Source organism: Ceratotherium simum, chromosome 7, assembly GCF_057802395.1.
Source record: "Ceratotherium simum simum isolate JZ-2026a chromosome 7, ASM5780239v1, whole genome shotgun sequence".
Taxonomy (NCBI): domain Eukaryota; kingdom Metazoa; phylum Chordata; class Mammalia; order Perissodactyla; family Rhinocerotidae; genus Ceratotherium; species Ceratotherium simum.
In genome coordinates, this window is record NC_141906.1 from 29233631 (window position 1) to 29258356 (window position 24726).

At 44.9% G+C, this 24726-nt stretch overlaps 1 protein-coding gene across 4 annotated transcripts in view; it reads right to left on the bottom strand.

The window, feature by feature from the left end:
- Nucleotides 1–24726, bottom strand: part of CLPB (ClpB family mitochondrial disaggregase) — a 138349-nt gene that overhangs the window by 79834 nt on the left and 33789 nt on the right. For 3 of the 4 annotated variants that reach the window (XM_087433403.1, XM_087433402.1, XM_004433955.3), the window contains exon 4: nt 11948–12051. In XM_087433403.1, coding sequence (XP_087289529.1) covers nt 11948–12051 — 104 coding nt within the window. Of the gene's footprint in view, nt 1–5144; nt 5235–11947; nt 12052–24726 lie in introns of all 4 variants that reach the window. The other variant, XM_004433954.3, reaches the window with a different exon arrangement.

Sequence of the window (24726 nt, forward strand, 5' to 3'; positions counted from 1 at the left end):
GAAACACTATTCAGCTATGAAAAAGGAATGAAGTACTGATAAATGCTACAACATGGATGAACCTTGAAAACATGCTAAGTGAAAGAAGTCAGTCACAAAAGATCACATACTGTATGATTCCACTTACATAAAATGTCCAGAATAGGTAAATCTATGGAAACAAAAAGTAGATTAGCGGTTGTCTAGGGCTAGGGGGAGTTGAGAGGAAACGGGGAATGACTGATAATGGGTATGGAGTTTCTTTATGGGGTGATGAAAATGTTCTAAAATTGATTGGGGTGATGCCTGCACAACTCTTGTGAAAATACTATAAACGACTGAATTATATACTTTAAATGACTGAATTGTGTAGTGTGTTAATGAAATCTCAATAAAGCTATTATATTAAAAAATGCATGTAAGGAGCTGAGCATATTGCCTGGTATGTAGTAAGGACTCAATAGATGGTAACATTTATCACTGTGCCTTTTCCTCTTCCTGATGCCACTTTACCCAGGGCCAGAGTCACCTCTCACACCAACATGGCAGAATGTGTCAGGCTCATCGCAGGGAGCCCACTTCATACTCAGTGGAGGGTCACAGGTAAGGCCTGAAGGCTAATATCCCAGGACTAAGAGTCTTTCTCTAATACTCAGATAGATAAATATATAACTCTTGGAGTAATGAGAAAATAATGGCCTTCATTTACTAAGTACTAACGTGCCAGGTACTGTGCTAGGAACTTTACAACTCTTTTCCTCACAGGAACCGTACTAGGCTGTTATTATTATTATTTCCCTTTAACAAATGAAGAAGCTGGGACTTAGAGAGGTTATGTAGCTTGTTTCAGGTCACAACAGTAGTCAATGACTGAGCCAGTCCGTTCAACTCCAAAGCTTGTAGTCTCTTCTCTATGTGAGTACATGGCCTCACTATTCCTTCCGTTTATTTATCTACATCTTACCCATCCTTTACAACTCAAGCAGCCTGATTTCACTGATGTCCCTTTCCTCTATGTGTTCTAGTAATGTCCAGTCTATATCAAATTAGTTAACATTTTCTTTTTTTTTGGCTGGACATAATTTATTTTTATTATTTTATTGAGGTCATATTGGCTTATAACATTGTGTAATTTAAGGTGTACGTTATTATATTTCAGTTTCTGTATAAACTGCACTGTGTTCACCACCAGTAGTCTAGTTTTTAATCTGTGATCATACATACGTGCCCCTTTATCCCTTTTGCCCTCTCCCCGCCCCATTCTCCTCTGGTAACCACTAATCTGTTCTCTGTATCCACGTATTTGTTTGTTTATCTTCCACATATGAGTAAAATCATACAGTATTTGTCTTTCTCTGTCTGACTTATTTTGCTTAGCATAATACCCTAAAGAAGATGTGGTATATATATATATATATAATGGAATACTACTCAGCCATAAAAAAGACAAAATCATGCCATCTGTGACAACATGGATGGACCTTGAGGGTATTAACATTTTCTTTTACATAGTCTTTTGTGTTCTCAGATTGCTTCCTGTGTATACTCTTGAACACAGCAGGTATTTGATAAACAGTTCCTTAGTGAATGGATGTTAAGCTTGTCTCCCCAAGCAGAAAACAGACTCTGGAAGGAACAGACACTGTGTCTTACAGATCTCTTTATCTTTCATACAGAGAGCACCCTCATAGTCATTTAGGCTGGCCTATGGCTGGAAGACCAGATCCCACTTGACAATGGTTCTCACAGACACCATGTCCTCTGCCCATGGACTGGAAGGTTTCTCCTTAAGAACAGGACCCTGCTCATCTCATTATATCTTATCATAGTGAATATGGGAGCTGGCACACAGTAGGAGCTTAGAAAAGGTTTGATGAATTAAAGAGAAGACTGGGTCAGCACTTACTCTATCGAAGACACATCAAGGGCAGCCTTCCCATAGGGACCCCAAGCCTATCTTCTCTCACCCCCATGAAAGGGAAAGGGGCAGAGCAGCAAGGTTGGCCTGGAACTTTAAGAAGACAGGTTGCTGACCATGCCTGTGGCCCCAGATAGTCAGTAGGGCATCCTCTCTGGCTCAGGACCTCTCCTTTGATCAGAGACCCAGGTGGAGCTTTCCAGAACCCATGTCTCACCCTCACACCATCAAATTCAGAGTGCAGCAAACTCTTAGGAATCTGTTACTCTGTTATCTATAGATCCATCAACACTTCATCTGAACCTCCTCTACTTCCCACCTCTCCTAACTCTCAGAGCAGTAACATGCTCACAGGTATCTGGAGTCCCTTTGATTTGTCTTATAATTTCTCTGAGCTCACCCTCTGCTCACTCCCCTGCCCTGACCCCATCCTAACCAAAGCACTATTCTTTCAGCTCCAGGGATCTGCCAGGCACGGCTGGCAACAAGAGAAAGAAGCCTGCCCTCTTTGCCTCTCAGCCAGTTCTGCTCCTTGGTTGGCCAAACTTGGTCCCTCTGTGCTCCCCCTCTCTACACCTGCTTGCCTCTCCTCTGCCTTTTCTTCAAGATGTTAAAAACTCGCAATAAAAAACAAATACAAAACGCTGTAATTAATAGCCAATTTCAAGCCAACCCAGCATCTCTACTAATAAACCTCAACACTTGCAAAAAGAACAATAAATTCTGCCCCTCTCTGGTTCTAAGGTGGTCTCTTTTATATGCTCTGTGTGTATGCGTATGTATGTGGGTAAGTGTGTCTACATATATATTTATTTTCCTTTATTTCCCATCCAGGGAGGGGCAGAATAATGAACTGCGTGCGTCAGGGAAGATGAATCTGAGATACTAGGGAGCAGTGCAGTAAAAAGATTAAAGTGTTATTATTGTTGGTTTTTTTTCCCCCATGGTCCATTGTGACAGCTCGACCGTCATCTGTAAAAAATGTCTCAGCGAGAGATAATCATCGGAAACTCAATAAAGCGTCAGGGGGAGCCTCAGCCCCCATCAATCACTGGGTGCCTGGAAAATTTCAGCCCTCTGTCTCCCTTCCTGCTATCCATATAAATGTCTCTAATATATTTTGTGTGGTGTGTGGGACCCATCCCTGATTTTGAACTTTTGATGAAAAAATATTTATACATAAAATATGTAAATCAGTTAAAAATCACAAGACTAGTTCTTTGCCACCCCATCCCACTTTTTCTTATTTTTATAAAGGCACTGAATTTATTCTTTTTAATAAAACATGTCAACTAGTCTATCTCCCTCTCCTAGTCAAATATATATATAGGTTTGGAGGGCTAAAAGGATGGAAACAATTAACCTAACTGACTGATACACTTAATCTTGAAGTTGGCCAAAAGGCCTGATGGATTGACAGTGCATTGTCCATCCTGGTGACTCTATAGTGGTTGGCACTGCTGAAAAATGATGTGTAGAACCACTGGCCCTGGAGGTGCGACAAGCTCTGACAATGATGAGGAAGGGGCAGGGACATTATTAAAAATAATAACTTGCCCAAACAGCTTTTGGCTTGGCAGATTCCCAAGCCTCCCAAGACTTTGGACAAGCAAGAGGTTCTGAGCTGACTAAGTGTGGGGCACATACAGGCTGATATGCTTGCTAGGTTCTCTACAAGAGCTGCTGGGGACAGTTTTGCTGGCATCTGGCATCATCTCTCTGCCTCAGTTTTCTTCACTGCTTACATCATAGGGTTGCTGTGCGCACACAGTAAGTATCAATAAATGTTATCTGCTGCTGTAGCTATCATCATCTCATCTTACTATCACCTCTCTCGCTTCTCCAACCTGGAAGGAATCAGTTTCTGTAGTACCCTGTCCTCTGGGATCTTCAAGGCTCCTCTCTGTCTAAAGGATAAAGTCCAAGCGTCTTGATTTGGCCCTAGTCTACTAACTGCATCTTTATTGCTCATTACTCTCTAAAATGAATCTTCTGCTGTGTGGATGCATCACCCTAACAAGTTCACTCGCCAGCCTGAAACATGTTTTTTTCTGTTTCCCACCTCTGAATATTTTGGACATAACACACCCCCTTCTCTGCTCCCACCCAATCGCAACCCCCTGCATACCCTCCATAAAAGCTTCTTATACTCTGAGGCTCAAATACCATTTTAATTTCCTGATGCTTCAGCCAGAGATTCTCTTCTGTGAGCTTTGACAGTCTCATCGGCTATTCCTCTGACTGGACCCTTGCCAAATATTGTCTTGGTCATGTCTTCAATTTTTGTTATTATTAAATGCTGCTCTTCCTAGCACCTTACATGTGCATGATGCCTTGTATTTCCTCAAGTGCTTTCATGAGTACTTCAACTTGATCTTTATAATAAGCCTATGGCATAGGAAATAATATTCTCTACAAATGAGAAAAACTGCCCAAGGTCACATAGTTAGGTGACAGCCAAGCCATTCCTCAGACTCTGAATAACGTTTGGCTCTTTGCGGATAATAGTCTGCTACCACTGAAAAGCATTTGGACAGCCGTGTCAAAGATTCTGAATCAAGTCCCTTAACAGTACGATGAGGATAATGATGATGACGTAAAAATAGAAATTTATGTTAATAGAATTCCTTCTATGTTTTAGATTTTAGGCTAGGGATAAATATATTACCTGTAACTCTCCCAATAACGTTTATTTTATCAATAAAAGGACACAGCCTCTAAGAGGTGCAGAAAATTGTTCCCAGTGTCACAGCTCTTAAGTGTTCTGTACACCCATAATACCACAGCTTAAGCACACAGCCTCTCTAGAGCGAAGCTTAAAGTGGCAAAATAACATCTCTTCCAGGGAGGGGAAGGTCCAGATGAGTTTTCTAAAGTATTTCAAGGACAAGGCTGCAACTAACATCTGTAGCCTAGATCATGCTACTCAAAGAGTGGGAGCTTGTTAGAAATGCAAAATCTCGGGTCTCATGCTGGACCTACTGAATCAGAATCTCTGGGGGTGGGGTCTAGGAATCTGCATTTTAACAAGCTCTCTAGGCTATTCGTATGTCCTTGGGAGCCTTATTACTCCCACCTGAGTTTGTGCTCTCCAAGGGCATACATTCTCTCTGCTGTGCCTAGGTAGGGCTGGGCATGCAGTGGGTGCTGGGTGGTTAACTTATACTGAATAGATGACCTAGGATGAGACTACTCCTTGGCACGTCCTAGGGAGGGGGAAAAATATCACAGAGAGCAGTTGCATTACCGCCAGTGGGGACTCCTAGCCATCTCCTGAACTCCAGGGCACTTGTCCACTGGTTTGTGACGCGCCAGCTTGCACCGTCCTGTCCCCCATCTGAAGACACAGAGATGGGGAGGTCAGCTGGAGCAGGCCAGGACCTGTAGCCCCTGGAGTGTGGGAAGGGGGCCACTCAGGATGGTGGGGTTGACCCTGGCAGGTCCAACCTGGCAAGCTAGGCCCTCTACCCCAAGAAGGGCCCTACGCCAACCCAGCTTCTGCACAACTCATCTTTATTCAGCCCCCACTTGGAGCTGAGAAGAGAAGCTGATTTACAGCCTGCTCTGGCCACGTTTCTGCCGTGTTTTATTGTTTTAATTGTACATATGAGAGGCGCTCAGAGTGCTCGCTTGCATTTCTGACAGCCCCAGACACCCAATGTTTATAACAGTTACTTACAAGCAGCCAGCGGCATCCCCGGCTGGGCGACTTGTTTACTGTTACCACTAATTTACTGCCTCCTCCACCTGAGGATTGGGGCCCACCACCCATCAGCCAGCCACAAGTGGAACTCTCCTGGAGTGGGCCTGGGTGGGGCTGAAGGCACTGAATGGAATGTGGTCAAAATCAGGAATAAGTTGGTAAAGAAGCAGCTGTGATCTCCACGCTCTCTCATGTGTCCCCTCGGTGTGCCTTTGCTCAAGCTGTGTCCCCTGCTTAGAATATCTTTTCTTTGTTTCCCTTCCTCTTCAACCTCCAAAGCCCAGCTCAAATCCCACTTCTTCTAAGTACATTACTTGGTCTATGGTGAGCCTAGAATTTCTAGAACCTTAGAAATCACACGACTGACAGGGACCTTGGAGGCCACGTAACCCAATGACCCTTCACAGAACCCCTGATAGGTAGGCAGCCTCTGTCAGTGCCCCTTGAGTGATGACTTGCTCAGGACCTCCAAGGCTGGTTTCCTGCCTTACACTCTGCCAAAATCCAACTTCATAGAGAAACTCTTTGTCAAATGTCACTGTGCTTTATACATGATTATCTCTAGTCATCCTAAAAACTCTTTAAGATGGATATTGTTACCCCTATGTTACAGATGAGAAAACTGAAATTCAAGAACCTTAAGTCACTTGCTCAAGATCACACAGCTGGAAAGTGACAGAGCTTAGATGAACCATGACTTCCTGTCACTGAAGCCTGACCCTTCTCCAGGACACCATTGTACCTCTGAAGATGCCACTCTGAGGGCTAGAGAGAATAAACAGAACAATAAGGTTTCTGTGCCAAGCACCCCTGTGTCACCTGCACCACCCAGAAACACCCACCTTGACAAAAGTAGAAGATACTGCAATGTGTCCAGCTGAGCAAGCTTCTTGCCAAGGAGCAGTGGCCATATGTAAAACAAGAGAAGTGTTTCACTAGGAATTGGGCAACTGATGACAAAGTCTCGGCAAGGAGGGCACTGAAGTTTCTTTCCTCTCTAGGCTATGCCTGTTCTGAGCAGGAAGAACAGATACAGAGCCTCTCTGAGAGAAAACAAGGCAACTTCTCTGATGCCTTTTGGTCTCCTCGCCTGGATCCTCTTTCCTCCTCATACCTTAAATGCTGGGACCCTGTGTGAGAGACTTGTCCTCTCACCCCCTCACTTGAACTTCTTTCCTTGGGCAGTTTCAGTCACATCCATTGTTTTAACCACCAAACAAATGCTGGTGACTCCTAAATCCCTATCTCCTGCCAGACTTTTCCAGACCCACACATCCAACTGTTCACCCAAATCAGAAATTGAGGTGACACCACAGGTGCCTTCTTTTCCATCAATTCCCACATTCCACTGAATATTCAACCTCCTCCTAATATTTCTCTAACATCTATTTTCTCCATTCCCAAAGATCACTTTTAGGAACCCTCAGAAACTATAAGTGCATTTTTGGGGGAGAGGAGCATAGCTTCTCGCCCAGTTCTCAAAGGGGTCCATCATCCCCAAAAGGTCAAGAACCACTGCTAATCTCTCCCCTCCAATTCATGCTCTATCCCACCAGAATGGTCCATCTAAAATGCAAATATAACTTGAGCATTCCTCTGCTTGAAATCCTTTAATGGCCTTCGGAAAACATATGAGCTCCCCAGAATCGCCTTACAAGGTCCTTCTCATGTGGAACCCTGCTTCCCTCTCCAGTCTTACTTCTTGCTATTCTCCTCAGCACTGTAGCAGATGATTCCACCTGCTGTCATCCACACCATGTCTCTGTAAGTGTTCCTTCTGCCTGGAAAGTGCGTCCCTCTTAGCCTGTCTGGCAATCTCTGACTCATCCTTAAGAGCCAATTCAAAGTCACTTACCCTGTGACAATTCCCAGACATTAGCCTGGCCTCAGGTAGAGCTCATCACTACCTACATCAGTGCCACCTACATCCTTTGTACATCCACCTTTGCATTTATCACTGCACTGTGGTGCCTTATTCACAGGTCTGTCTTCTTACTTGATTAAGAGCACTGTTGAGGGGCTAGACCATGTATATTCATTTTTATAGTCCCAGCATCTGGCAGAGTGCCCAACACTAAATGCATGCTGAATTATAAATAAATAAAACTAATAAGTAATAACAACCATAGAGTTCTTTACAATTCACACATCGCCTACTTTATCTCTTGATCTTCATAACGATACTGATAAAATAGAAAAGGGATATATTACTTGTTTAGGGTTTAGGTAGGTCTTGCCAAGGTCACAAACTACAGCTCATCACCTCCCTTCAGTACTGAGCACAGGTTGAGTCCAACAGAAATATTTATTAGAAATTTAGTGAACTTTATGGACTTTGGCACTGACTCTATGCTCCAATCATGAAGGACTGTCCAACCTTCCTGAGCCTGTGACTTTCCTGTGAATTTGCCTAGACACACTTTAGGCAAGGGGCACCTCTTAATTCTACTTAACCACCTCACACACCCCACCGATCAGCAAACTTCCTGTGAAAAAGTCAGTCCAATCCAAAGAAAAGAGAACCACAGGATTCTCTTGTTTCTGTCTACTCCATCAATGAAAATGACCCAGCGCAGGGCACAGTGCCTTGCCTAAAGTGGGCAATCAACAAACATTGGTTGAATGGATGAAAGAATGAGGTATCTTTAAATGGACAAAGGAAAGAAAAATATGTTTAAGAAGGAGCTAAAGGTTTAGGTTGGTAAGAAGAGGAGAGCCCGGAGATGATTCTAAATGACTGTCACTCTCCAGGCTCAGAGTCAGAAAGCAGAGTGCATGAAGTCAGAGAGCAGAGCACATCCAAACTGACGCACCAGGGAAAATCAGATGAGCTGCCAGAAAACTGTGGCCAGTAAAGGTAGTCAAACTAAAAAAACAAGAAAAAGGTGCAGAGAGAGGTAGATCTCACAAGCTACAGAGCAGTGAGTTTACAATGATTGCTGACAAAATGCTAGAATGTATTTTTTTAATGGTTCTTAAACACTTAGGTGATTACTGGGCACCAGTATGGGTTCCCTAAGAACAAGACATGATCATGTCAGAATAACCTAATATCCTTTCGGGAAAGAGTAATTGTGCAAGAAAATAAGACAAATGCTAAACACGTTTTTATTTTAGCAAGAAATCTGAGGGGCCGGCCCGGTGGCGCAAGCGGTTAAGTGTGTGCACTCCGCTGTGGCAGCCCGGGGTTCGCCGGTTCGGATCCCAGGCGCGCACTGACGCACTGCTTGGGAAGCAATGCTGTGGCGGCGTCCCATATAAAGTGGAGGAAGATGGGCATGGATGTTAGCCCATGGCCACTCTTCCTCAGCAAAAAGAGGAGGATTGGCAGATGTTAGCTCAGGGCCGATCGCCCTCACAAAAAAACAAAAAAAAATAAAGAAATCTGAGAAAATTTCTTAAAATTTTGTGGACAAGATGGAGAAACAGAGGCTATACAAGAATGAAGTTTGGTGGATTCACAGTTGTGAATGTTGAAAAATGCTTCAAAATTGTCCTGATCATGTGCTCCAGGGCTCTGTACTTTATAATAGAGTCCTTATAAACATGGAAATCAAAGACTGGCACATAAAGTACATGATGGCAGGGATCCTGTCTGTCTAACTCCCCAGTGCCTCAAACAGTGCCTGCTAGATAAGAAAGTGATCAATAAATTTTTTAAAAATTACTTTTAATAAATAAATGAATCCATAGAGAGCCTATTCCCTAAATTTGTAGGTCATACAAAATAAGAAGAGACACTTAATATTTTTATCTTTATTTCAAGAGGGACACAATAGCCTTTTCCAATATTTTTGTTGTCTATCTGTCTGTCTGTCAGTTGTCACACTGTGGTAGCTGTGTGTTGCTGTAACGCTGAAAGCTATGCCACTGGTATTTCAAATACCAGCAGGGTAACCTAATGGTGGACAGGTTTCAGCAGAGCTTCCAGACTGACAGACTAGGAAGAAGGACCTGGCCACCCACTTCTGAAAAAACTGGCCATGAAAACCCTATGAATAGCAGCGGAGCATTGTCCAATATAACACTGGAAGGTGAAAAGATGGTGCAAAAAGACTGGGCAGGGTTCTGCTCTGCTGTACACAGGGTTGCTAGGACTCGGAATTGACTTGATAGCCTTAACAAATCTATCTACCTACCTATTTAGAATGTAGGCTAGCTAACGTAAGAGTTAAAAAAATTCAGAGGAGGTTGACAAATAAAGGATAAGAAAAGAGAGAGCAAGGAAGGGAAGAAGGGAGGGAGAGAGGGAGAAAAAAGAAAATAGCTAGAACAGGGTTGGCAAACTACAGCCTATGGGCCAAATCCAGCCTGCTGCCTATTTTTGTAAATAAAGTTTTATTGGAACACATCCATGCACATTCGTTTGTATTGTTTATGGCTGCTTCTGCACTACAATGGCCAAGCTGAGTAGTCACAACTGAGACCAACTGGCCCACAAAGCTTAAAATGTTTACTATCTGGCTCTTACCAGAAAAAGTTTGCTGACCATTGATCTAGAATGTTGAAAATGACCACAACCTGGAGAGAACTATTAGAACACAAAGGTACAAAACATGAATGTAGGGGGTGGGGACTGGTGTGACAGCACAGGTTGGACTAGATGGCTTCACAGCACTGAGATTCTATGAAATCAAAAATGCTTACTGAGCCCTGCTAGGATCCTAAGAGCAGATGAGAAGGCACTCAAATGATCCCTTCCCTCCTCCCTGGCCCTGCCCTCTCAGCAAATGCCCCTCCCTGCATTTTGGTGAGAGCAGCTGAACAGAAGACAGAACTGAGGGTGGGAATGCTGTGTCTGAGTAAGGAGAGGACAGCCCACAAGCTGAGTCCCCACACATCAGGCTGCAAATACAGGGCAAGTTTTGGACTCATGAAATTCTCCTCTGTTTGAAACATAAAGGGAACATAATTCCTTTAGCTCAGTGGGGAATCCAAGGAGGCAGAGGTCATGGCCTGCCCATGGAACTGTCAGCTGAGGAGGAGAGAAAAGACATACGGGCAGAGGAAAGTTCAAATAACCACATAAAAGGCCAAGATTTAGAGAACATTCAAAAGAGCAGCTGAGGGGAGGTTGCAATGATTGCCAAGGACAGGGAAGGCTTTGTGGAGGATCTACCTATAGCAATGGAGCTTGACAGAAGGAGCAGGTTTAGAGAGGTGGAGAGGCAGGGGAGGGCAACTTCACACTTCACCTGAGCAGCAATGCTCTGATGCTCTTGACATTCCCCTCCTGCTGCTGGTCAGAGAAACCCTGCTCTGGGTGACCACACCCACGTCCATGTGGCAGCCTGACAGCTCTGAGGGCTGAGCACACTGCTCCCCTCAGCTGAATCTCCTTCAGGTCACTGTTCTGACTCTCAGGCAGTCAGCAAGCCTGTCTGTCCTCCTGGCATCACTGCCAACCCTAAAGCAGCCACTGCTCAGCTGCCCTGTTGCTGGAAACTGGCGGGATCTCAGCCTCTGCGAGTGATCCAGGATAACGGGCAGGCAGCGGGGCCAATCCGGACAAGCAAAAGCTCAAATGTAAAATACTCATTTCTGTCTGCAGTCAAAGCAACCTGCTCTCTTCTCAACCCCAATTTCGAAGAACTACTCACCAGAGGCGACATGGACTAACTTGCCCAGGTACCCTCCACAGACATGTGACCGAGCCCTGGAACAGGTGCACATTGCCTTTTTCTTCTGGAAAAGTCCAAGCAACCCCCCACACAATAGCCTGGGGAGGCACTGATGACCACCCCATTTTACAAGCACAGACATCAAGGCATAGAGAAGGTGCACTATCTGTCCTGGGTCATACAGTAAGTTAAGGGGCCAGGCCCAGAGACAGGATCATATTTTATATATAGGAGGTGGAAAAAACAGTACTCAGAGCAGTGTTGAGGGACTTCTGAGGCTGAGGAAACCAGTGAGGCTGCTTTTTAGCTCTGGGGCAGGGATGGGACAGGGTAAGTCTGCAGGGAGTAGAGGAAGAACAAATCCACATTCCATGCAGTTGCCTTAATTATTTTACGGAAACCTGCTCCACTGTCCACTCATCTGAGGCTCCACAGGCTGAGGCACTTTCAGGAGAACACCAGCTGAAAGGGTCTCCCACTCCTGCCCCAGGTCATGAAATCAGTCCTCTATTTTATTCCCCAAGACTTTTGAGGTGACATAAATTAGAGAGCCAGAGGGGACGGTGAAGGGCATCTGTTTCAAGCCCTTTGGGTTATCCATGAATTCCCAGAGGATAAGGGACTTGCAAGTTCTCACTGAGTTGCTGGTAGAGCTGGTACAGAGCAAGGCTGCCTGGAAGCCACAGGGAGGAGAGCTCTCAGAACAGCAGGGTAGCCCACGCTTACCTTCCAAAGAATGGATTCCCTGCTCCTTGGCAGTCTTGTAAACACTGCTGAAATCGTCCCCAAGGTTTGGGTCAGCACCTGCAGCAAGCAGGACCTGCACCACACTGGAAGAAATCAGACAGACAAAAGCGTCAAAGCAGGAAGGGCCCAGGAAGTAGAGACCCAGATTCTGAAGCATGTCTGAGGACTGGATCCGCCTCTGCTCATGTGAGTGGTACCGTGGAAAGAACACGAACCCTGCAAGTGCCCAAGACAAGTAGGAGTAGGAAAGCTGGCTCTGAATCTCACTGGCTGAGGGGCTCTAGACAAGTTATTTAACACCTCTCTAAGGCTTGGTTTCCACAACTATAAAATACGAAGTGTTCAGTCAACAATTACTTACCAAATGCTTACTATGTTCTAGTCACTATTGGCGGTGCTAGGGTCCGTGCCCTCATGGAGCTTATAGCCTTCGGGGAAGGACAACAATTTACCATAAAATTACAGCAAAGTGTGATAAAGGCTATAATGGAGAAGTACCATGTGTGGTGGGAAAGCAAGGGAGGGGAGCAAGGAAGACCTCCCAGGGACGTGGTTATTTAAGGTACTGAAGACTTGAAGGCTGAGCAGCCAGATCTGGGATGGTAAAGTGGGAGGACTCAATGCATTTACAAATCCTGGAGGCGAAGGAGCACAGGGCTTCAGCTAAAGAAAGCAGAGTTGGAGCAGAGAGTGGAAGGGGAAGAACAGTGGGAGATGAGGTAAGCCCCTGAAGGCTTTAAAGGAGAAATGACATGACAACATAGGCTTTTCCTCCCCACTTCAAGACAGACATACTTAAAAAATATGCAAACCATACTGAAATATTAAATTAAAAAATGAACGTCTTCCCTTATATCCATTCACTTAATCTAAATTCCAAGAGCAACTACTCTTTATAGTTTGACATGTTTCCTTCCAAACCTCTGCTATTAGAAGAATCACTCCAGTGGCTGTGTGAGAATGGACTGGAGGGAGCAGGACCAGAAGTAGGGGCCTCCACAGGGTTGCTATGAGGTTGAATTAGGTAAATTTATAAAGCACTGAGCACAGGGCTCAGGAAGTGCTCCCTATATGTTAGCTTCCCTTCTATTTACATAAAGTTCCTGCTAATGCTCTCTCTTTTTTTCTAATAAAAAAAGGCTTGTGTTTACTATAAAAAATTCAGCAAATATAGATAATCAAAAAAAAAGAAAATGTTTTCGAGTATATAACATCTTTCCAGTTTTTCAATGTATGCATATTTTTATTTACAAAATGGGATCATAAACTTTTTCTAACACATACACACACCCATGTATTAAATATTTGTATGCCACATTGTTTTTCATAACTGCACAGTATTTCACAAGACTATTCTATACTTTATTTGCCAATCCTCTATTATAAAACAATTAGATTACTTTTAATATTTCAATAACACATCTCTGATTATTTCCTTTGGATAAATTCCTAGGAGATAAAGTTCTAGGTCAAAAGTATAAGCATTTTTAAGGGTTTTGATAAATATTACTAAGTTGTCTTTCAGAAAGATTGTACCAATTTTCATTTTTACTAGCAAAGGAAGAAGGATGAGAGTAACTGTTGTGCCTTCCTTTTACCACGCTGGGGTTTTTTTTTTTTCTTTTTCATAATGTGTTAATCTGGTAAATAGAAAATGGAATCACGTTGCTGTTTCTACTTGCATTTCTTTGATTACTAGTAAGGTTGGACTTTCAAAAAAATATGTTTAAGTTAGTTGTGTTTCTTTTTTCATGAATCACAATAGTCAACTGTGTTTTATTTTCATGAATAATGTCTTTTGCTCATTTTTCTCTTAGTATTTTAATCTTTTGCTCACTGGCCTTCAAAACTGTTAATGCTTCTGAAGGCATAAATGGCAAGCATTTCAAAAAATTACTCTAATTATCATAACTATTAAAAAGCCAAACTATACTTTTAGTTTTTCTCTTCTTTGTTAGTTTTTCAATATCTGTAACCAGCAGTGTTGATGGTTTTCCCTATACCAACTGGTTTGGATTTCATTACCTTCAACAGGCACAGGACGTAGCTCAATTATTTGCTGCACGGATGAAGGAATTTCAATATCTCCCACGCACACACACACACAGTCCTCACAGGCAAGTCAAAGGACAGAATCCATCTGCACGTGGCTGAGGCTCTTCTATATCTGATCTAACATGGTCAGGCGAGTCTCCTGTGTCTACTCACCTTACCTAGAAGGATCTTAAGAATTACCTTTCACAAGTAATTTACCCAGGATATGGATTAAGATCCCAAAGAGAAATGAAAAGGGTCTCTAAGCAGCTAAAATCCATGTCTAAAACTCAGATATTTAATTCACAGAAGAATCTGCCAGGTTCTCACTTGGAGACTATTTGCTCTTAGTTTACACATAATTTGGATAAGACTGGCATTAGTCTTCCTGTTTCCCAGATTAAAAGCCAAGAGGGTACAAAAAGCCTGTTACAGACAGGCGAACTAACTGAAGGCAGTGAGAAAAAAATATCTGACAGAGAGGTAGTGTGGTACAGAGGTTAAGAACATTGGCTTTAAAATCTGGGACAATCTGGGCATCAACGTGAATAATGAGAGCAATGGATTATAACCCATTGAGTAAAATAAGATTCCATGAGTTCATATTGAAAATAAATTAATAAGTCAACGAGGGAGAAGGGAAAGCTCTTCCTTACCGTAGAATGACAACCAATAAATGTAGAAGGAATGATGAAATTAGAACATCATAATTTTGCAATCTCATAATTATCAGGGAAAATAAGAGTATCTATCTAGCTCATATGGCTATGTTAACGTATGCAAAGTGCTTAGAACAGTGCCTGACATGTAAGTGCTCAACAAAAGTTCATTATTATCACTATGTACCTGACCCTTCGGTTGGGCTGTGGGGAAGTCAAGGGAAGTACAGTCACGCGCCGCATACTGACGTTTCGGTCAATGACAGACTGCATTTACGACAGTGGTCCCATAAGATTAGCACCACATAGCCTAGGTGTGTAGTAGGCTATATCATATACGACTAGGCTATGATGTTTGCACAATGACAAAACTGCCTAATAACGCATTTCTCAGAATGTATCTCTGTTGTTAAGCGATGCATGACTGTATGAACTAAGACACAAATCGGGAAGATGGCATGACACTTTATAACAAGCACAGAGAGACCTAGGTTCAAATCAAAGCTCTATCATTTACTGACCATGATCTTGGACAAGTTACTACACTTCCGAGACTCCATTTCCTTACCAGAATAATGGAGATAATGATGTCTCCCCTGTAGGTTATATGAAATAAGTAAGTAAAACTCCATAGTGCCTGCCACATAGAAGGAGCTCCACAAATACGAGCTCTCTTCCCTTTGTCCATGTAATCTTAGTGATAGGAACATGAATCTGGGCAGAAGTGGGCACCAGATCTATACCTGACCACCTCCAGGAATCATGCTGGAACAGCCCTGTGTTAACAAGGCAGGTCTTCTATACTCTGCACAATTTGGCTTGTTTCAAAATCCAAATGAGAAGGGTTTGTCGATCTAAACTCAAAGGGACATAATTTGGTTAATCCTCAGCTGCTATGTCCAATCACCATTCAATCACACCCCCTCCCATGGCAGGCTGTCCCTCCAGGCAGCTAGTGTCACTAACTGTGCTACCTGGCCCTCTCCAGGTTCATGAGTATTGATTCCGTCTGTCCAATTTGCAGGCTGCGAGACGTGTCCAAGCAACCAAGTATGCTGCCCTTGGCCCCAGAGGGCAGACAGTGGTCTGGCAGGATGGGGAGAGGAGAGTGACTAGGCTTGGCCCTGGGGCGGCTAACCCAATCAAAGGGAATGGGCAATTCACTTCACAAACTTGGAGGCCAAAGCGGGTAAGCATCCAAGCTAGTGACTCATTCTGCAACCTCAGAGAAGATTCCCTTCACTTTCAATAAAACTCAAAAGGCAGCAGCCCCACTGTGGGATATAGCTAGGACTAAAGGAACCGTGGCTGCCTGGTAGCCAAGAGCGGCACCAAACACCTTGCCAGATGGCTAGTAGGCTTTTTGTCCAACAGCCATCAGGTACTTATACAGCATCTAACCCAGAGCTCCATAAGAATCAGGCCCTCCTTGGAGGAACCAGCCCAGATCAGGCTAGAGGGCTACATAAGTATGGTTAGCTTTGGTGACCAGAAAGAACTTCATGGACCTGTGGGCTGCAGCAGGGCAGAAACAGGGTAGGGGGCTGGCCAGGTTAGAGAAAGCTAAGGCAACGCTGGTGAGAACAGGCTTAGCAGTAGGCCAGGCCCAGGGAGTACGAAGAAGTTCACAGTCAAAACAGAACCAAGGGCCAGAGACCAGGCAGCAGAGATGTGAGGCAGAGGGTCAAAAGCCAGGTCAATCTCAAGGACTAGAGGCTGAGGGAGAACAGTAGATCACAAACCAAGTAAGCAACCAGAAACCAAGGAACACACTGGTACCCGAGTTCAAGGCAAAGCAAAAGAAGCAGAAACCAGGAGCAGCAGTGAGGAAACTTTGGAAATGAAGTGATTTCTGTCTCTGACATTTTTTGCTGAAGCAGAAACAAATCCCCAAATTCAGAACTGTATTTGGGAGAAGTTGACTCACGGAGAGACGGTGATTTAGCACACCTGGCTGACAAGCGGAGTTGAGGGTCAGCAGTAAAACCAGAATCTGAGGGCACAAAGGGAGGCAGGCACTGCTATCTGAGGAGATCCACCAAAGGATGACTGATGCCTCCCCTCTGTTCTGGGGCTGGTATGCTAGCCGCCATTTCAGAGGTTTGGGTTTAGTGTTACTGCCTTAAATTTGAGTAGCTGGTGCCTGGGCTGTGGTGTACGGGCTAGGCCTTCATGGTCCTAACAGCTGGATTAAAGGGGGCAAAGTACACCATTCCACTCACTTATGTTTTCCTACAACAGGAAACATCCCCACTCAAAGGAACAACACTGATGACTCCACAGGTTCTCACTGGGCAAAGACTTAAGAATATCAGCAATTCTCCGAGCCAGCTAAGGATTTGCCCTCTGGTGGTCTGGGGAAAGATACGCCTACCAATGCCAATATCAACCTCAAAGGCTTGAGATAATCTCCAGACGCCCTATTTCCCTAATTTGGGGAATCAGAGGATGTCTCTAGCCCAAGAGGATGGGGGTCTGTCCTTTAGTGACTTGGCTTTCATAGCAGTATCTGCCTTCCTGTGTGCCCATCAGAATCTGTTTTGTTCTTATCTCTGCCCAAGTGAGCTGACTCACCAAAAAGACTGGGCCTTGTGAATACCGAAGGTGAGGGTTGTGAGGTGAGCTCTATCCTAGGCTGAGAGCTATTTTCTCTCTGCCTTGTTTCTACTGCCTGCTGGTCCAAGTATCTATTTTCTCAAGGGTACAGAGTGTGGCTAAGTAGGAGGAAGAGAGTAGTCTAATAACAAGAGCCAACATTTGTATATACTTCCTATGGGCCAGGAGCTGTTTTAAACACCTTATATATACTAACACATTTAATCTTTACAACAACCCTATGAGGTAGGCTATACACAAGCAAACTGAGGCACTGAGGGGTTAAGTAACTTATCCAAGGTCGCTCACTTGTAAGGAGGGGAGGTGGGATTCACACCAGGGCAGTGTGGCTACAAAGTCCATGTCCTTATCCCTCTGCTATATTTCCTTCACTTCGAGCTAACAGTCTGTAGGAGCACTTTGCCTCAACTCAGGTTTTAGCAGCAATGCTAGGACCAGGAAGCCCAACAGAAAAACGAAGCAAGGATATGAATAGTCAATTCCCAGAGGAGGAAATAAACAAAAAAGATTATTATTATTAAGCATATGAAGAGATCCTCAAGCTCATTTTTTTAGAGAAATACAAATTAAAACAATGAGATATCACTTTATTTTTTTAAAGATTTTATTTATTAATTTTTTCCCCCCCAAAGCCCCAGTAGATAGTTGTACGTTATAGTTGCACATCCTTCTAGTTGCTGTATGTGGAACGCGGCCCCAGCATGGCCGGAGAAGAGGTGGGTCGGTGCGCGCCCAGGATCCGAACCCGGGCCGCCAGCAGCGGAGCGCGCGCACCCAACCGCTAAGCCACGGGGCCGGCCCGAGATATCACTTTAAATTCAACATATTGGGAAAATGAGAAAGCTGAAAAATGCCAAGTATTGGTGAGGACATGGGGTTCTGGGACTTTGTGCACTGTTAGGGGATAGACTGGTATAGCCATTCTGGAAGACAACATTGTAAACTTTGTCAATTAAACACCTTACCCCATGACCCAGCACTCCTGCTTCTGAGTATATCTACCCCAGAGAAATTCTTACACAGGTCCATAAAGTGCAACACAGGAGACGTTCACCACAGCATTTTGTGGCAGTGGGGAGTTGCAGGCAATTAAGTATCCATCACTGGGGGAGCGGATAAGTTAAATGCGGTCAACACACACTATGAAACATGTTGCAGCAGTTAGAAGCAATAGGCTGGATACACGTGCAGCAACAGAGATAGATGATTTTAAAAGGGTTGATTCCCTATCCCCTTTTAGTATTCATTAATTGAACCTGACCATTTGCTCCTTTATTCCTTTACTCCATTATTCCTTCAGGGAGTCTCTCAATCGCAGAACTTCTAATCCCTATGTTGATCTAGTGATCTCGGGGACTGAAGAATTAAGGACCCAGAGAAAACAACGAACACCCTGAAGTATATCAAAGGCCATCAAATATGCCACTCTTCCGGCTGGGAGTGGCCCTCCTGCTTCAACTAGTTAGTGCTCATTCACCTTCAGGGCTCCTCAGTGACATGGTCACCAACTCAACTAAGGCCTCTGTGACTCCCAGCCTGGTCCATGCCCTTCCTCTTTGCGCAGAACCCAGTACTCACCCCCAGGGAAGGTGACCCTCATCATACTGTACCATGATCGCCTGTTTACTTTGATTTGCCTTTCCTGCTAGACTATGAGGTAACGGGCATGTCTCAACCTTCTTTCCCAGCTCCTTGCTCAGGGCCTGGATCACCGTTAAGTGGTCAAGAGATGCTTTCTGAATGAGTGCATGAATAAATGAAGGATGAATAAATGAAATCATTATTTTATTTGGTGGGAAATGGGGAAGAAAGGTGGAAGGCAACTGTCTGAGCTCTGCCCAGCCTTCTCCCACCTGAGGGTCCAAACTAGACAGCCGGCAGTTTAGCTGTGGAAAACCTCCATCTTCCTCTCCTGAGCACCGGGCCTTCCTGCTTTCCACCAGGCAGTTCCCAGACAAAGCTGAGAAAATGGACAGCAGCGTGGTCCCTGAGTGAGAGCTCCTGGGACTCACGGAACTCCCCTTGGAGCCACAGCCCCCATGAGGTCTGTTTTAATTTGCTGATCAGGTTGTGATTAGATTAGAGGGGGCGCACGTGTAGAAGGTTGGCTTGCACTGACCTGATGAGCTCACGCTTTCAGGGTAGTGGGGCGTCACAGTGCATGGGAGGACAGCTATGTCGATCGATGGTAAGGCTATCTGCTCTCAGTGGCTGGAGGGGCTTGGGGTCGTCACACTGTTTAGGAAGAGCGAGGACACCCGTGGTGTGAGCTGAGGCTTGTGCCGGGCCAGGTGCGTGTCAAAGACGGTGGGCGAGCAGCTGGAGGTGGTGAAGCAAGAAGGGCAGTGATCCCAGCTCCAGGTCGTCCCCACACAATGTTGAGCTCCAGGAGACGCTCCTCCAACTCCTCCTCCCCTCTACGCCCACGTCCAAAGCACAGGGTCACTGTGATGAGTGTCACAAGTCCCAAGGAGAAGGCAAAGAGTTGACCTATTCTCAACCCAGTGCACACCTCGATGAGGGGAGGAAGCAAAGAGGTCACAGTTCAGGAGGTTTGCTGGAAAATCACATGAGCTGTGGCTCATTCAGTCCACCGGCTGGTCTCCGGGCCGGTCAGGAAAGCAGGGTGGCCTGAGCAAAGGCACCGGCATGTGTTAAACCTAGAGGTCCTGGGGCATGGGGGCACAAGCTGGGGGTGGAGAGGGTGGGGAGAGCAGTCTTCTTTTTAAAGCCAGCTTCCTTAGGAAACAAACTAAAGATTCAGTAAAAAGCAAGGTAACTGTGTAGAAAATGTGCCCCAGTTTCCTCAAATGAGGATAACAATCTTTTGTTTACTTCCCTCAAAAGGTAAAGGTCAATAATCATAATAAAGCAGCTACAGTGCGTTAAGTACTTTACACTTACTATTTCAGATCCTTATAACCTCTCGCCATGAGGTACTAGTCCCATTTTATAAATGAGCAAACTGAGGTTCAGCAAGATAACATGAGTTGCCCAAGTGTACACATTAAATAAGCACAGGAACCAAGATGTACATCCAGGTCTGTCTGGGGTCAAACCTGGTGCACATTCCCCTAAACCACACTGGTTCTTGCCCATATGACCATCCATTAGTCTGTTTTACCATCCCATAGTTCCTGAGCCCTACTATGTACCAGGGACAGTGAAATTTTCAGATGGCGGTTAAAGTAAAGCAGCTCACAGCAGCTAGCCAGGATAAGAGGGCATCAGATTCAGATCGACCAGAGTCAGAACCAGTGGTGGGCCCAGACCAGGTGAGATCATTTGGGGCCAGGCTCAAGGCAGGCATGGCACATTAGGCAGAGGGCCACAGAATCAAGATTGCCCATCGCAGGGTTTCCAGGACAATCCCAATTTCACATCCTCAGCTTAGTTCTAAATACACTTCCATGTCTTTCAATCTGTGGTTCATAATATGCAGTCACTAAACCTATGGGCCAGTGTGGTCAAGCCCTGGTTGTTAGGGATTCTTACCACTGTATGGGCCCGGACAGGCTCTCTCTAGGCAAATGATCCAGAAGAGCATGTTGGGGCTGGTATATCTCTTAGACTTTGGATGAAAATAACAACAATAAGAAAACCAAAAATACTAATAACAGCAGGAGATACGTACTGTGTACTTACTGCGTCTAGGCACTGCACTAAGCAGTTTTATGTGCATTTTAGTAGTTGAAATCACCCAATACTGAGGTAGGTGCTATTATTATTCCCACTTTGTAGATGAGCAAAGAGACCTAGTCAGAGGTAGAGCTAGGTTTTAAACTCAGGAAGTCTCATTCCAGAGCCCTTGTCCCTCACCACCACGTCACATACCACTAGAGTGCGTGCTCCCCCAAGCAGGCACCGTGCCTCACCATCTGTTTCCTAGCACACACAGTCTAGTACAGGCCAGTATATATTTGTTGAATCAGTTCAATTCTGGGGACTTAACACTGCACTGTGGATGTACACAGTGAGTTTTCAATCAGCCTCTGGGCTTACTTGCTAGTATTGCTAAATTGGGTCTCCCTCACTCTGAATTTTACAGTTGGTTTTGTTTTTAATTGTAGACTGAAACACTCGACCCTGTTAATTTTTATCACCACAGATTTAACCATTGCTCTAGCCCACTGAGTTCTTTTTTCATGTCCCCAATTCATCCACTCAACATATTAGCTACCTCTTTAAGCTTCATTTAATCTGCCAATATGGTTGGCATTTATCAATGGTCTCAACAGAATTAGTGATGTAACTACACAATTGGACAGAGCCCTGTGGCTCACCACTAGAGTGTGCTCTCCAGCCTCATGTCCATTCATATATAAACAATGAACCAGGCCACTTACCATTTATTAGTCTGCCTAAACTATTCACTATATTATATTTTATTCACATGGACGTCATGAGAGACAGCTAAATACCTTACTGAAACCCAGATACACCTACATATCTACTGTATACTCCTGACCTACTGACCTGCAGTCCTACTTAAATAAGCAGCTCACACCACAGAGTGGGTCTGATGTCTTTAAAGAAGAGGTACAGGAGTGGACCACATCACAGTCACTAGAAATGGAACACCTTTCCCAAGCAGCTGAACTGGATGAGCACTGGATGCTCTCCTGGTCCCAACTGACACTCTCCATGAAGACAGCACTGAATACAGAACCCCAGGACAGGATATAGCCGAGGAGAAGGGGGAGTACCCTGAGACTGCCACGGTAGGAAAATGAGCTGGCACTGATTTCCAGGGAGCAGTGTCTGGGGTTGCCTGAGGTCAAGGCATGCGTCAAACTAGAAACGGGTGCATGCTGGAATTGGAATATCATTACTACCAAACAGGATTATCTTGAGCAATGATTCCAAATGGGATTAGAAATGACTCTCTGTAACTCAGAGATAATCGGCCAGAGCAGCAGCGGTGGGAGAAACGTCAGGCTCGGCACACTTTTCTGGGGGCATGGTGCTGGCATTCTGGGCACCTTGCCAGCACCCTCACCCACCCTTCCTTGCTGGGAAATACTGGGCACTGTCCTGCATCAGGCAGGTGGCCACCTGGGACAAGAGCCAGCCCCACATCAAAGCGCCCTGCTCTGGAGTGCCATGTTCTAGGCCCAGCTTCTTAGATGAAAAGGAATGGAAAAAGAAATCTCAAAAGTTCTACTGCTTCTGAGTCACCTGCGATATTGGTGAGAGACAAGTAATATCTCCACCTTCACCAAAGACAGGCTCACCTGCAGGCCATTCACTAACTTCCTCCTCGGGTGACCCACAATCAGCAGGAGCAGCAGTATTAGTAATAATAACAATTAAGGCACAACCACTACGACTATAGTATTAACTCAAGTAACATTGTCCTATACACTTTACCTAAATTTACACATTAAACCTCAAAACAGCCTTCTAAAGTAGATCTGCTTATTATCTCCATTTTATAAGTGGGGCTTGTTTTATCCCTTTTCTGACAGTCAGCTTTTTGAGGACAAGGAGAGTAGTTTGTCTGTTTTTAGATTTCTCAAAACCATCCAGCACATAGTGGGTCATCAAGAAACCCTGCCTGAGCTGACCTGACTCCTGGTCCAGGTAGCCCTGGGTCCATCCCATGGCCTTGCTCCCTGTTCCTGCCCTCCACAGGCAGTGTACTAATAGAAAGAATAAGGGTTTGGGGTTCAGAGAGACCTGGCTTCAAATCCTGGCTCCCTCCTTCATGTACTGGACAACCTTGGGCATCTCTGAGCTTCCTTTTCCCTATCTGTAAAATAGGGATAAGAATCCCTCCTTTTAGGATTGCAGTGGGGATTAGAGCCAACATGGGAAGTGCCTGATGTGGGCCTGGCACACAGAAGGCACCCAACCAACCAGAGCCATCATCATCACTACAGTCTGGAGATCAGAGAGCACAAAGCCCAGCCTCCTGGGACAGAAGGAGCACCACCCTGCAGCCAGGCAGAGAATAGGCTGGGGACCCTGGGAAGAGGCTGTAGGCCTGTAAGGCAGGATAGACCACGTGGTCAGGCCCCAAACAGACCCGCACTGAAGCACAGGTGCAGGGGTGCTCTACCTGCTCTGCCTTTGGCCAGCCAGCAAGCAAGGAAAGCCACCCTGGTCCAGCTGCAAGTGCAGCACCAGCTCTTTGCTTGAAGGGCAGCTGTGGAGCTGTTGGGCCCACAAAGAAAGGGCTGTAAAACCTCTCCCGCAGGACAGCTATCTGGCTTGCACTGCTGGTTCCTTAAAGATAGGGTTTAATGCCCCCTCCCCTTAGCAAGGTGGAGGGAAAATAAGCAAACACTAAAAATAAATGACTGCTGTGAGAGAGAATTAAATGGTCTTCAGCCAAGGATGGCAGCATTTTAAAATTAACAAAGCCCAGGTACCACATCCAGGAAGGCCTTGGCAAATGCGTGTTATCCACTCATTAGCTCAGCTCCTCAGGGAGCCTGGCCAAGCAGGGAAGGCAGTGCCGGGAAGCAGTCCTTCCGATGCTGATGAAATGTACTCCGGGAGAAAAGGAGAAGGAGGGAGGGAGACTCCTGTGGGGAATTTCAAACAGTTCTGCTGGAGCTTCATGCTCTGCCTCGCGGTTCTCACCTTCTCGGACGCAAGGGCCTTCGAGGCAACCAGCAAGCCCAAGTGGACACAAATCTGAATCTGCCCCCACCACCCCACTTGTTCAGGCTCTTGGGTTCCTGAGGCACCACAATGGCCACGGTATTTAGGTGGCCTTTCCTCATGGTAGTCCAGGGATAAGGAGCCCAAGAACGATGTGGGATGGGAGGCAAGTTCCCAGGCCTGTACCCTGAACTGTCTCCTTGCTATAAAGAAGAAGAACCATATGACACTTTGTGAATTTATATAAGCCCACCGTATACCACTTGTAAAGTGAATTTATCACTATTCATCAGTAATTATACTTCATGACATCACGAATGGTGTGAATTCACAAATCTTTATTCTCTACTAATAATCAGAATATACATAATCTAATGTGAGATACCATTAACAACAAGAATTCAAAACATTCCAGGTGACCCTTAACAATATGAATTCATTTTGACACTACAAACGTGAAGTCTCAGTAGACTACTGGTCACAATTAATAATGAAAATTAGAGAGGGATGATGGCTTTTAAAAAGTTTTTAAGTCAGTTTATTGAAGCATCATTTATCCATAGTAAAATTCATCCATTTAAGATGCACAAATTTGATGAGTTTTGATTATATAATGACAACCATAATCAAGATTTAGAATATTTCCATCACCCTAAAAGTTTCTTTGGGCCCTTCCTCCCACTCCTAAACCCTAGGAGTCACTAACCTCTGATTTCTGTCCCTATAGTACTGCCTTTTCCAGACTGTCATATAAACGGAATAACACAGTAGGTAGCTTTTTGTGTCCGACTTTAACTTAGCATAAGGCTTTTATGATTCATCCATGGTGTTGCATGTATG